The sequence below is a fragment of the Balaenoptera physalus genome, assembly GCF_965194825.1.
Source record: "Balaenoptera physalus genome assembly, chromosome: 2".
In the NCBI taxonomy this organism is placed as follows: Eukaryota; Metazoa; Chordata; class Mammalia; order Artiodactyla; family Balaenopteridae; genus Balaenoptera; species Balaenoptera physalus.
This window is the reverse complement of record NC_138883.1, coordinates 87,841,338-87,854,964: the sequence shown is the minus strand read 5'-3', so window position 1 is coordinate 87,854,964 and position 13,627 is coordinate 87,841,338. Positions and strand designations below refer to the sequence as shown.

At 43.5% G+C, this 13,627-nt stretch overlaps 1 protein-coding gene across 3 annotated transcripts in view; it reads left to right on the top strand.

The window, feature by feature from the left end:
- The window catches only part of SPG11 (SPG11 vesicle trafficking associated, spatacsin), an 88,370-nt gene extending 74,988 nt beyond the window's left edge, over window positions 1-13,382 (top strand). For 2 of the 3 annotated variants that reach the window (XM_082450057.1, XM_082450056.1), the window contains exons 31-40: window positions 4,122-4,261; window positions 5,015-5,213; window positions 5,635-5,772; window positions 7,728-7,861; window positions 8,638-8,745; window positions 10,500-10,668; window positions 11,126-11,214; window positions 11,364-11,519; window positions 12,235-12,386; window positions 12,858-13,382. In XM_082450057.1, the coding sequence (XP_082306183.1) occupies window positions 4,122-4,261; window positions 5,015-5,213; window positions 5,635-5,772; window positions 7,728-7,861; window positions 8,638-8,745; window positions 10,500-10,668; window positions 11,126-11,214; window positions 11,364-11,519; window positions 12,235-12,386; window positions 12,858-13,038 (1,466 nt within the window). In that variant the 3' untranslated portion in view covers window positions 13,039-13,382. Of the gene's footprint in view, window positions 1-4,121; window positions 4,262-5,014; window positions 5,214-5,634; window positions 5,773-7,727; window positions 7,862-8,637; window positions 8,746-10,499; window positions 10,669-11,125; window positions 11,215-11,363; window positions 11,520-12,234; window positions 12,387-12,857 lie in introns of those variants that run through there. The other variant, XR_014260637.1, reaches the window with a different exon arrangement.
- The last annotated feature ends 245 nt before the right edge of the window (window positions 13,383-13,627 follow it).

Genomic DNA, 13,627 nt, shown 5'->3' with positions numbered 1-13,627 from the left:
TGGCTTCTCTTGTTGCGGAGCACGGGCTCTAGGTGCACGGGCTTCAGTAGTTGTGGCTCGCGGGCTCTAGAACGCAGGCTCAGTAGTTGTGGCACACCGGCTTAGTTGCTCCGCGGCATGTGGGATCTTCCCAGACCAGGGCTCGAACCCGTGTCCCCTGCATTGGCAGGCGGATTCTTAACCACTGCGGCACCAGGGAAACCCTGGAAGATTTTTAACTACAAACTTATTTCATAGTTATATGACTAATCAGGTTATCTTTTTCATCTCAGGTGAGTTTTGGTAGTTTGCAGTTTTTGAGGAAACCTTTTCTTGCCTTTGGGTTATTTGCACATTTTTTAGTCATCCATTTTAATTTGTGATTTTTTTTTTTTAATTATTAGCACCTTTAATTATTATTTATTTATTTATTTTTTTGGCTGTGTTGGGTCTTCGTTTCTGTGCGAGGGCTTCCTCTAGTTGCGGCAAGCGGGGGCCACTCTTCATCGCGGTGCGCGGGCCTCTCACTATCGTGGCCTCTCTTGTTACGGAGCACAGGCTCCAGATGCGCAGGCTCAGTATTTGTGGCTCACGGGCCTAGCTGCTCCATGGCATGCGGGATCCTCCCAGACCAGGGCTCGAACCCGTGTCCCCTGCATTAGCAGGCAGATTCTCAACCACTGCGCCACCAGGGAAGCCCTAATTTGTGATTTTGACTGTATAGCTTTGCATAGCTTTTTTAATTGGTTGCTTTATGGGTTACATTATACATTTGTAACTTTTCACAGTCTACTTAAAATTATATTTTAAGGGTAGAAACCTTACCATCATGTAGGTTACTTTACTTCTCTCCCTTTATGTCTTAGTTGCCTTATTATATTACACCTACATACACTGAAAATCTCATCAAACAATGCCAATTTTTTGTTTTCAACCGGAAAATATATTTTAACAAACTCAAGAGGAGAGTAGTTTATTATATTTACTCAGATATTTACAATTTTTGTTGCTCTTCCTTCATTCCTGATGTTCCAAGTTTCCTTCTAGTTTCTTTTTCCTTCTGTGTGAAGGACTTCCTTTAGTAATTCTTTCAGAGTTGTCTGCTGGAAACAGATTCTCTTAGTTTTACTTCATCTGAGAATGTCTCTATTGCACCTTCATTCCTGAAGGATGATTTTTGCTGGATATAGAACATTTATTATTTTCTTTCCACACTTAAAAATGCTCTGACACTTCCTTTTGACTTCCGTGGTATTTGATGAATAATCTGCAGTCATTCGAATCATTGTTCCCCTGTAGATAATGCATTTTTCTCTTGTTGCTTTCAAGATTTTTTCCTGTCTTTTGTCTTCAGCAGTTTGCTTATAGCATGACTGGACATGTATTTTGGGGGGCTTATGCTATTTGGGGTTCACTGAGTTTCTTAAATATGTAGCTTTATCAAATTTAGGTAGTTTTCAGACATCATTTTTTTCAAATATTTTTCCAGCACCATAATCTTACTCCTCTCCTTATGGGACTCCAATGACTCCAATGAAACAAAAACAAAAGTTATTGTTTCACAAGTGCCTGAAGCTTTGTTCAGTCTTTTTCAATCTTTCTCTGTTGTTCAGATTGGGTAATTTCTATTTATCTATCTTCAATTTCACTGACTCTTTCCTCTGGCATTGCCATTCTGCTATCAAGATTTTTTTTTTTTAATTTCTGTGATTTTTAAATTTCAGTTCTAAAACTTCCATTTTATTCTTCTTTATACCTTTAATTTCTTTGCTAAGACTTTCTGTTTTTCTGTTTATCTTAAGAGCGTTCATAATTGCTTGTTGGAACATTTGTAATAGCTGCTTTAAAGTCTTTTTCAGATAACTTCAACATTTATATCATTTTAGTGCTGGGTTTCATCGTTTGTCTTTCCTTTGTCTTATATGAGTTGAGATCTTCCTGTATTTTTGTATGCTGAATAACTTCATGTTGTATCTTGGACATTTCGAATAGTGTGTTATGGGATGCTGCGTCTTGTTTAAATCCTATGAAGACTGTTGATATTTTTTTAGCAGGCAATTGACCTGGCTATGTTCAGACTACACGTTCCAATGTACTTTCTGTGGGCTGTGGTTCTAACATCAGTTCAGTTTTCAAATTCTTTGTGGTGCTGTTCAGATCCATCCTGTATGTGCCATCCTGTGGTCAGTCCGCAACCTGCGTAGTGGTCTGTCTGTTGACTTAGTTCTCAAAGTCTTTGATATGTTGGTCGGGATCAGATCCATACATGCAAAGCCCAGGAATGAGCCCTAATGTTTATAAACAACTTTATTGTGTTGCTTTCCTGAATCTGTCTTCCAAGTACTTTCTGGTTACCCGAGGCTTTCCTTTTCAGTCTTCTGGCCAAAGCTGGAGGTTTAGTTACCCCATCCTGTCATGTACTTTCCTGACTGCCCGCATCTAGGGCCAGCTGACAGGAGGATAATACAAAAAGGAACAGGGATTCACTCTGCCCCCTTAGGACCAGAGCACCTCTGATCCAAAAAGAAGGTCCCTCTCTGAGTTTTGGCTCTTGCCAGCTGCTGCTGCAGCCCCTCCCACCACAGCCGAGTGGTTGCTTAGGAGCTAGGACCAGAGAGAATGGGCTGTGGGAGTTCCCTTTCCGCTCCTTGAGCCTGTTCTGGAGGACGTCTCCTGGAGCCCACTCTCTTTGTGAGCTGTAGTGCTTGGTTCTGGGTTTCGGGCAGCGTTGCATTCACTCTGGAGATTCCTAGAGGGGAGAAAGTGGTAATGCAGGTTATCTTCGATCCATCTGCTGCTGTTTGCTCTTCAGAGTCCTCATATAGCACTGCATGCCCTGTGTCCAGCTTTTATATTGAGGTCAGTGGGAGAGACCTAGAACTGAAAACTCTAATGAAGGATTTTAAGCAGGGGAATAACATGGTCTGAGTTGCCTTTTATATTTTTGTGTTTAAAGCATATTTTTAAAAGAGTAATGTCTTAAAAGCAAAAGTATTACATGCTTAATGTAATAAATCACACAATACAGAAGTGCATAAAGTAAAAAGTGAGTTATTTATCCGTTGAACACCACGCCCACCAAATTCCCCAGAATAACATCTTTTACTTGCTTGGCGTGCATTATTTTCTACGTGTTGTGCTCGCACATGTGTGCGGGTGTGCGCACACATACACACACACAAATATTTATTTTCTACAAAAATACGGTTATATTGTTCTGCAACATTTTTCCCTCTCAGTACAGATAGATTGACCTCATTCTTTTAATAACTGCAGGGTATTCTATATGAATGTACTGTTTTTTTTTAATTGGAGTATGGTTGCTTTACAATATTGTGTTAGCTGATTCACTTTTCTGTACAGTATAAACTATATGTATACATATATCCTCTCTTTTTTGGATTTCCTTCTCAGGTCATGTACTATGATTTTTTTAACAATGATTTACTGAGACACGTTTAAAATTTTTCCATTTTGTTTTTTGCTATTAGAAACAGTGTTATATAAATATTCTTTTCTACTTTTTTCCACTAAGAGAAACCCTTTCTCAAATTAAAAAAGTTTTATTTTAGGCTAAGAGCTTTTTTTAAAAAATCAGGAATGGATTCTAACTTTACCGTGCCTTTAAGGTATCTGTCAGATGATCCTTGATTTTTGTGATTTGCATTTTAGAATGTGAAGAACGCTGAGTGTGTGGAAGATTGAGTTGGGGAAGAAGGGAGGCTGGCGGCAGGAGACAGTAACACCTCTAGATGCAGGGCGATAAAGGCTGGACTAAGGTGGTGACTGGAGACATGTTTAGGAGATACAGTCCGGTAGACCTGGTGATTATTTGACATAAGGGGAAGTTGGGAGGCAGTGTATGTGGAGGAGAGTCTGGCAGGCATCTTTGGTGATGATCTCTAGCGTGTTCATTAAGTGGCTTTGAGTCTTTGAAGTATCCTGGGCTGGGGATTTCCTAGAAGAAGGCAATGAAAGAAGTTTAAGTGGGGTGTGAGCCCTGTTAGAAGTGGTCCCAGACCCAGGGGGAGTCAACAGGGTGCAGTGAAGGAAGCTGTGAGCAGAGAGGTAGAGTCATAGGGGGCTGAGGAGAGACCTTAAAAGCCCCTTAAAGCCCCCCTCAGACCTGTATTTGCTTCCAGCTTCAAGTTTGGATAGTCAGTCATTTGTGATGCTGCCCCCCAGTGATGAAGTGGTGACTACTCTGGAAACTCTGACAAGCAAATGCCTCCATGGGAAGAATTATTGCCGGCAGGTCCTCTGTCTCTATGCACTTGCCAAGGTACGTGCCAAAGGGCTGGGTCTCCACAGGAGCTCCCTCTGAGAGGGAGGGAAGGGAGAAGGTGAAGGTGGATTTTGGACATTGCCCTCAGTAGTCAGCCCTTCAGATTATAATCATGACCTGGGAGTAGAGCTCTTGTCAGGACGTTGGCCCCTATAAATCCATCCCTGGGGAATAGTGGTGAGCTTTCCATATGGGAAAGAGCCCAAAATAAGTTTTAAAATAAAATTAAATGGAATGTAATGACTATAAAACAGGAGCCAGAGCAGCCAGGAATTGTTTTGGCTTTGTGCTGATTGAGGGAGAAAAAGAGTAGATTCTAAGTGCAATGGAAGAGCACGAGAGAAAGCAAGCCGAGCACTAAAAGCCCTTCCTTGGACAACAAGGCTCAGAGACTTCTTTGGAAATTGAGGGTTCCTGCTGCCATGGGAACAATAAAGAAGGGGCTCCGCCTTTTCTTCAACTTCCTTAGGTTTCATAATATTTGAAAAGCTCAGTGTTCAGTGAGAGATCAGTCACCTGATGTTTTCTGAAGACAAGCCTTTCTCTTGCTTGGATTCACCTCATTGGCAAAGCAGTAGAAAGGGCTAGAAAACAGTGTTTGCTTCTTCTAAGGTTCCTGCTCAGGATGAGGGATCTTTAAGCTCAGAAAACCATGGCATCTGTCCACATCAGATTTCAGGAAAGGCTGTCTTCTGCTAGCTTTTTCCTGGTTCCTAATGATGGCTTGGATTGGCTCTGCCTTCCTCTCAGGAGTTGGGCTGTTCCTACACAGATGTCGCTGCCCAGGATGGTGAGGCCATTCTCCGGGTAATCTTGGCCTCTCAGCAGCCTGACCGATGCAAGCGAGCTCAAGCCTTCATCAGCACCCAGGGCCTCGAGCCAGACACAGTGGCTGAACTTGTGGCTGAAGAGGTGACCCGGGAGCTGCTGACCCCATCAGAGGGAACAGGTGCCCTACCCTTCAGGCCTCCCCAGCCTTTCAGACCACATTCTCAAGTTCCCAGCATTAAGGATTTGATGTTATGCTCATATATATCTTGTATGCTGTCCTTTCAAGTTGCCAGGTTGCACTTGTAAGAGGAGAACACATTGCATTTATTTTGTTGTTATTGCTTTTTGTTTATTGTTTTATGATTATATTTAGAGTAACTGTGCCTTTCTCTGAGCTAATGAGCTCCTGCTGTCCCGTAAGATGGCATCTCACCTGAGATATTTGACCCCAGCAAGAGGAGAGCTGCCCCGGAGCGTCTTCATCATTACCTCCTGGTGCCCAGGCCTGGGCAGGGTGGGCCTCCTGCCCTGGGGCTCTTGTCTTCCTTTCATCTCTCTCAAGGTAAAACTAGCACCTTTCTCCACATCTTTCTGTATAGGACATAAGCAGACGTTCACCCCAACAGAGGAAAGCCAGACGTTTCTTCAGCTGACCGCTCTGTGTCAAGACCGCACCTTGGTAGGCATGAAGTTGTTGGATAAGATTTCCTCCGTTCCCCATGGGGAATTGTCTTGCAGTAAGTTCTTGGCCACTTTCTTACATGTTTTGGGCCCAAGCAGGTCTCTAAGAAGTCTTCTGAGGTTAAGTCTTTTCAAAACTCAATTTGGATCCTTGTTCCTTCTCTGGATCCCTACTCCTCCAGGATTGTTTATAAGTTCTTAGTAGAAAGCCATAAGTTCATTGAAGAAAAGCTAGAAAATATATATGGCAAAGCAACCCCAAATTTAAAATCACACAAAAAGGTAACCTTTTAACATTTGGCATATTTAGCTTATTTTATTCTTACATTACCCTGAGAAATGGCTATTATTGTCCCCATTTTAGAAGAAGGAAACTGAAGCTTTAGAAAAGTTGATTAATTTATAACTATTAAGTGGCAGAGCTGGCACTTGAACCCTGTCTGTGTGGTTTCAGAGCCTGCTCACTTTTCGCAGTGTCGCTGTATGCGTTCAGTAGTATGTGTCCCTCTCATCTTTTTCTATGCAAGTCCATAGGTTTTTATTTTTCAAAAATAGCATTATACTGTGTATACTGTTTATAATTACCACTATGCTGTCATTAATATCTTTCCATGACACTATTCTATATAATTTTTTATAATTTTTAGTCATTACATAATATTTCTCTTGTATGTAATTAAAAAATGTATACCCTATTGTAGGCCCTATAGATTGCTTCCAATTTTCCGCTGTTTTAAGCATTGTGATAGACATGCTTATAGGCAAATCTGTGTGCACATCCATGGTTATTTCCCTAAGACAAATTCCTGATTCAGGAGTATGCCCATTTTTAAGGTTTTATATATATATTGCCAAATTTACTTCAGGAAAAAAAATTCACTTCTCACTCCCTCTTAAGCAGTGCGTGAGAGTATCATTTCCTGGAGCCCATTATACTCTGCAAATTTGACGTGAAAAAGGCATTTTACTGATGTTTAGTGAACACGTGAGATTTTAAGAGGTTGAATAGGTTTATTTTTAAAACAGCCTTCTGGGAATTCCCTGGCGGTCCAGTGGTTAGGACTTGGCAATTTCACTGCTGTGTGCCCGGGTTCGATCCCTGGTCAGGGAACTAAGATCCCACAAACCGTGCAGCGCAGCCAAAACATAAATAAATAAAACAGCCTTCTGTATCTCTTCTCAGTCCAGTTCAGCAACATCTACTGAGTACTGACTGTGTACCAGGCACTCTAAAATCAGGGGTATGGTGAACAAGTTAAGCAGCAGTCCTGGAGCTCACAGACTAGGGGTGTAATTCACAGTAAGCATACTGATGGGGCCAACAAAGGTTTTGGGAGGAAATGTGCAAACCAAGACCAGAAGCATTAGTAGCCAGTAGGTTTGGGGAGGGCCCCACAGGTGCAGAGGCCCAGAGGGCACAGCATGTATTAAGGCTGAGAACCCCTCTTCTGTCTTCCAGCATTCCAGATATTTTTCCCAGTTTGCCTTTTAATTGTGCTCATAGTGATTGTGTATAGTAGTTTTAAATTTGTGTGTGTCACATTTCAATCTAGAAAGCCTGTAGAAGTGCAGAGCATCAAATAGCACTTGATTAGGTCCTAAGACTCTCCACTCAGCTACAGAGAATGCCCTCGGACTTGTATTGGCAGGTACTCCATCAGTATTGGCAGGTACTCCATCAGTTTGTCTGCAGAAAGTTTCTCCATCTTTAGAAAGCTAGCGTTTTTTGTTCTCATTTTTTGAGCCTTTTGGAAATGCTGTCTCTATATGCAGACTGTCTTTGAGGAGAGAGTTAATCCCTGTGCTGTCACTGAGAGAAGAACTGACTTCATCCGGGGGCCATCCCAGAGCTAGAACTGGTGAGGTCAGGGATCTCAGAGGACTTGGTGAGAGAGCCTTCTCCAGACAGGCCCAGCTGTCCCAGGCCCCTTGACCCTGCTGCCAGGCACAGAGCTAGACAGGGGTTAGCCAGGGTTGACAGTCCTGTCTCACCAGTGCCCAACCCACCCAGCCACAGAGCTGCTGATCCTGGCTCATCACTGCTTCACACTGACCTGCCACACGGAGGGCATCACCCGAGTCCTGCAGGCCGCCCGGCTGCTCACAGACCACCACTTGGCCCCCAGTGAGGAGTACGGACTGGTGGTAAGTCACCCCCTCACCTTCACCCTCCATCCTGAGGAAACCTTTGATAGAACAGATAGGCTGGAGACTATCAGCTCAGAGCTGATGTGGTCTTAGGGAATTTGCCTATCTGGATACCACTACCTACTTACCTGGTAGCTGGCTGGGCAGTTCAACCCTCTGCTCCAGGTTATGATTTCTCTCCAAATCAGAGATTGCACCAAAGGAATAGAAACCAAAGAGGATCCCCGCCGTGCTCCAGGACTGTCATACCCCCTTTACCAAGCAGTTAGCTTTTCTAGAGGGCTAAGACGGCAGTTACTTCCCCCGCAAAACAAGGGTCAGACCTGCCTCTTATATCTGAATTGAAATGAACTGACAACTCAAGCTTCCTGTACCTCCCCCCCAGATTCTCTAGGCTTGAAACTGACCCAAGTGTCTGAGCAAGCCATTGGGTGCTGTAATAAGGAGTGGTGGGAAGAGGAAGAGTGCCTGCCCAGGAGGATGGCACTTCAGCACTTGATAGTCATGTTTAGAGACAACAGAGGAGGGGACAGCCAGCGGTTTCCCAATGACTTAGCATTTCTGAATCCTCCAGAGAAGGCCCCTGTTGGGTACATGGGATGGGAAGGGGGGAGACAGGCAAGGAGGAAAGGAGTTAATAAGCATGGCAGCCTGGCCATTAACCCTTCTTCCCGCCAGAGTTTGGTATTTGAAAGCAACCAAACTGTTGGGGTAGTGGTCTGGCTCAGAGAACTCCAAGCAATGCTGATGCAAGCTGCCCTCTCCCTTTGTAGGTGCGTCTCCTCACTGGCATTGGAAGGTACAATGAGATGACATACATATTTGATTTGCTGCATAAAAAACACTACTTTGAAGTGCTGATGAGGAAGAAGTTGGACCCGGTAGGTGTACAGTATTTTTGAGCTGCAGTATGACATGTACTGTTGATACTTGGGAGTCTCAGGTTTTCTCAGGAATAATCCCAATCAGGATGGACTCCCAGGATATAGAGGGAGGGAATTAAGGACCTCCCTAAGACATATACTGTAACCAGTAGCTTTAAGGTTACAGAGCTCAGACCAGGTCACAGTTATGCTGATAGGTGCTAAATAATGAAGAAAAAGAGTTTGTGCGCTTCCACCTGTCTCTGTCTCCTGCCTTACTGTCCCAGTGCCTGCTTTGGCAGGGGCAAAAACCCTTCCTGAGAGCCAGGTGGGAATGGATTGACCAGCTTGGAAGGCTGTGTCTGGGGCCTTTTAGAGTGGAGAGTTTTCAGGGGACCATGAAAAAGTGTGTTGCCGAGAGCTATTCAGAAGTGAATGCCAAGGTCTGGGTCTAGAAAGCTGTGGAGCTATTTATGATGATGACCAGGAAGGAGGCTGGGAAGCAAAAGCCTGACTTGCCAGGCCTTTGGTCTCTGGGCGCTTGTCTGTCCTCAGCATACTATGTGACACCAGGCATGCACTCACAGAGCCTCTGTTTTCAAGTTATTCATTGGCTAATTCGTTGTTTTCACCTCTAAAGATTTAAAAACCTATGGGACTTCCCTGGCGGTCCAGTGGTTAAGACTCTGCGCTTCGGGGAACTAAGATCCCACATGCTGTGTGGCGCAGTCAAAAAATAAATAAATAAATAAAAACCTAGGTGCACTTTTGACATCTGGGAACTTGGGCCCAGACAAGCAGGATTAAGAGACAAAAGCAGAAAAACTCCTCAGTGCTGGGCTAGTTTCAGGACAGACCAGTCCGGTTGTAAGGAAAGGAGCAAGTCCTGGACATAGGGACACCTTCAGGATTTTTAAAATTGTTTTTGAGGCATTTTTGTTCCTGCATTTAAATATTCTTTTAATAACTTTGTTTCTGATTACAAAAGTAATGAATATTCAACGTTAAGACACTTGAGGGTCCTCGCTTCGGCAACACATATACTAAAAATAGGAACAATACAGAGAAGACTAGCGTGGCCCCTGCGCAAGGATGACACGCAAATTCGTGAAGCGTTCCATATTTAAAAAAAAAAAAAGACACCTGGAAAACAGAACACGAAAAAAAGCCCTGTGTGTCTAGCTACTGTCTGCAGACAGCCACTGCTAACAATTTGGTATAGGCCCTTTCTTTGCACATATACCCACAAACATATATACATACATGTTCACATATTTTTATCAAATTTCTGTCATGCTGTGCAGATAGGAAATAGCCTGCTTTTCTCAGTTAACAATAAGCATGAATAATTTTCAAGTCAACATCGGTTTTAATGGCTACATGGTGTTCTCTTAGATCTTATTCTGGACATCTGGATTATTTCTAATTGTTTGCTATTAAATATCCTTGTTACATCCATCTTAGCACTTTTCTCTGCTTACTTCTTTAGGGATAGAGTCCTAGAAGTGGAATCGTTAGACTAATGCACGTGTGTACATTTGTAAGGCTTCTCGCCTCTGACAGGTCTTACCATTTACACTCTCACCAGCAGAGAGGCTGTGGCTGTTTCCTTATACTCAGGATAGTATAAACTTTGGTATTCATTTTTGCTTATCTTTTCCTTTTCCTTGGGAGTTTTTGAGGAACTTTCAGAATCAAAGGACTAGGCCAGTCCTGCCTACCTTGCAGTACATGGCTGAGACCTTGGTATCCCCCCCCCTTTTTCTGGGCAGAGTGGTACCCTGAAGACAGCCCTACTGGACTACATCAAACGCTGCCGCCCTGGGGACAGTGAGAAGCACAACATGATTGCCCTGTGTTTCAGCATGTGCCGGGAGATTGGGGAGAACCATGAGGCAGCTGCCTGCATCCAACTGAAATTGATTGAGTCTCAGCCCTGGGGTGAGCAGAGGTCACAGCAGGGCAGTGCTGCCGGCCAGGGAAGGTTCTCAGGGCTAAGCAGGGCAAGAGTCCATGAGACTAATACCCACCTCAGCTTCTAACATTTATTCAGTGGGGCCCCAGGGGGCAGAAAGGAGACAGAAGGGGGGTTGGAAGGCATTTTACCCCTCTTGTAGCCAGTGCATCCAGGGGTGTCATCTGTCAAGAACCAATGTATGTTGATGCTGTGTAAGCCTGCCTTGATGTTTCAGAGAGAAATTGAACTAGATGGGGCAGTGAATCCTACTCCAGTGTGTGTGTGTACTTTTGGCCCAATAGCCTTTACCTGAGTGAGACATACCTGCCTCCCTGTGAACATGAGCTGGCTTGTCTCTATAGTCCACCCTACTACTGAGTGGGATGAGAGTAGCCAGCCTTGGGAGTCAGACACACGCACGTTTCCTTTACTCCCCTGCAGAGGACAGCCTCAAGGATGGGCACCACCTGAAGCAGCTGCTGCTGAAGGCCCTGACTCTGATGCTGGATGCAGCAGAGAGTTATGCCAAGGTAACCATGAGAGTCTTATTCCAGACTGGACTTGGGGCTTGGTGTCTGCCGTAGGAATAATTTTATTTTGTTCCATTGCTGGAGGGTTCACGGGGGAGATGACGGCAACAAAGTCTTAATCTGTGCCTACTGCCACCCTTATCCTTCAGGACTCCTGCGTGCGACAGGCCCTGCACTGTCACCGGCTCACCAAGCTGATAACACTGCAGATTCACTTTCTGAACACCGGCCAGAACACAGTGCTCATCAACCTGGGCCGCCACAGGCTGATGGACTGTATCATGGCCCTACCTCGGTTCTACCAGGTGAGCAAGGAGGAAAAACCTAGCCAGTGCTGCCAGCATCCTCTCCTGCTGTCTCTTGTCATGGGACCCAGAAACTGAGTGGTTTACCTAAGGTCTCGGGGCTAGTGACAGAACCAGGACAGTCCAGCTCTCCAGCTGCCTTTCCATAGTAGTATTTCTTACCAGCATATTGTTTGGGCAGAGGTTGGAGAACAGTGAGACATACTGTCTCCTTTCCCCACACTATTAAGCCAGCAGAGAGGCAGACATCTTTGCACTTAAGACAGTTGAGGTTCAGGGGAACATCCCTGCCAGTGGTCCTGCAAGCACCTCTTAGCCCCAGCATTTCCAGAACAGTGCACTTGGGTTAGCATAAAAAGTCAGGGCTTCTGGGAGGCTGGTTCTAGCCCTTTAACAAGGAGGGACGGTTATCAGGGAATCAGCCCTTTCACTGTTCCTTAGAGAGTTGAGTTAGTGAGAAAAATACTCATCAGCAGTTCTTTTAACCCATTGTGAGGAAGATTAAAAACACTGAAGGAAGGTGTTTGGGGTGTCAGGGAAGGGGAACTGGCAAACTTTTCACCAACCCTGATACGTAGAGCCTTCTAACATTATTGGTGATGATAATACTGTACACTCATAGAGTGGATATGAAGTCATTTTCTAGAGCAGTTTGCCTTCAGTTTTACATCCAATAGGCTCTAATGGTGTCCTCCTTCCCCTCCATCCTTTTAAGGCTTCTATTGTGGCTGAGGCCTATGACTTTGTTCCTGATTGGGCTGAAATTCTATACCAACAAGTGATTCTTAAAGGAGACTTTAATTACTTGGAAGAATTCAAGCAGCAAAGGTTATTAAGATCCAGTATATTTGAAGAAATTTCAATAAAGTAAGTTAAAATGCCTCAGCTTTGAGATCAGGCACGGGTAAGAATTTTATGACTACGTATAACATGCCTATAGGCTACCCCTCTGCTTGAGATGGCAAAGAGATGTCAAGAATACCCAGAAAGACAATCTTTTAACAAATTTATGCAAACCAGATGAATGAGAATAGTTTGCTTATGGTGCTCTGTACTTAAAATGGGAGGAGAGCTACTCAGCTTGTCTGAGGTGCCAAAAACACTAAACATCAGAGGTCCCCTTTGGATTACTGAAATTATTCTAATTAAGGCCAGCATTAAGATACTCATTTTTAATGAAATAATTTCATTGTCTATCAATCAAGCACTCCCTAATAGTCTGAATGATTTCTCAGATTCAAGCACCTTCTCCTCTATAGACAGTGATAAGTATCAGAGCTGATAGCCCTCGTTCAAGATACAGTATCTTAACCTGTACGTTCTTGTTTCTTTGTCTAGATGTAAACATCATCAGCCTACTGACTTAGCTGTGAAAAACCTGAAGAAGTTACTCACATATTGTGAAGATGTCTACTTGTATTACAAGCTGGCATATGAACACAAATTTTATGACGTTGTAAATGTGCTTCTGAAGGACCCTCAGACAGGTTGCTGTCTAAAGGACATGCTAGCAGGTTAGCTGGATTCAGATGACATGAGGATGGTTACTGCCAAGAATTCATACATGCCTGTTTTCTTATACTGAAATGAGGTACTGACAGATGTTTGTGGTCAGACTAGAGAAATGCCATGGGGATCTTTGATGTCTGATTGTAAAACCCCAGGACTGACCATACCAGTCCTTTGTGAATAGTGGGTGAAGAAGGAGAATTTTCACAAGGAAATTCCTATTTGAAAATAATTATTCATCTATACCATTTTATATAGATATTGGTATTAAGATCAAAAGCTCCATCTTCCTCAGGATAGCTTCTACTTTAGGAGATGATACAATATTTAGTAAAGAATACCTGTGCCTGCAGATTCCAGTTTCAAAGGAATTTAATATTATTTACACAGTTAAGGAACAGATGATACATTTCCATTTATTAGAAACTGATCTCTATAATAAAATAATATTTTAAATTCAGTGTATGTCATTATCACTGCTAAGGAAATCTTAGCCCTTGTTTGCCTTAAAACAATCTTTATTGGCTGTAATTATTGCTGTGTAGTCACTGCTTTCTGTTAATTCCTCAAATCATTTAGATGGTCCTGTCTTCGACTTA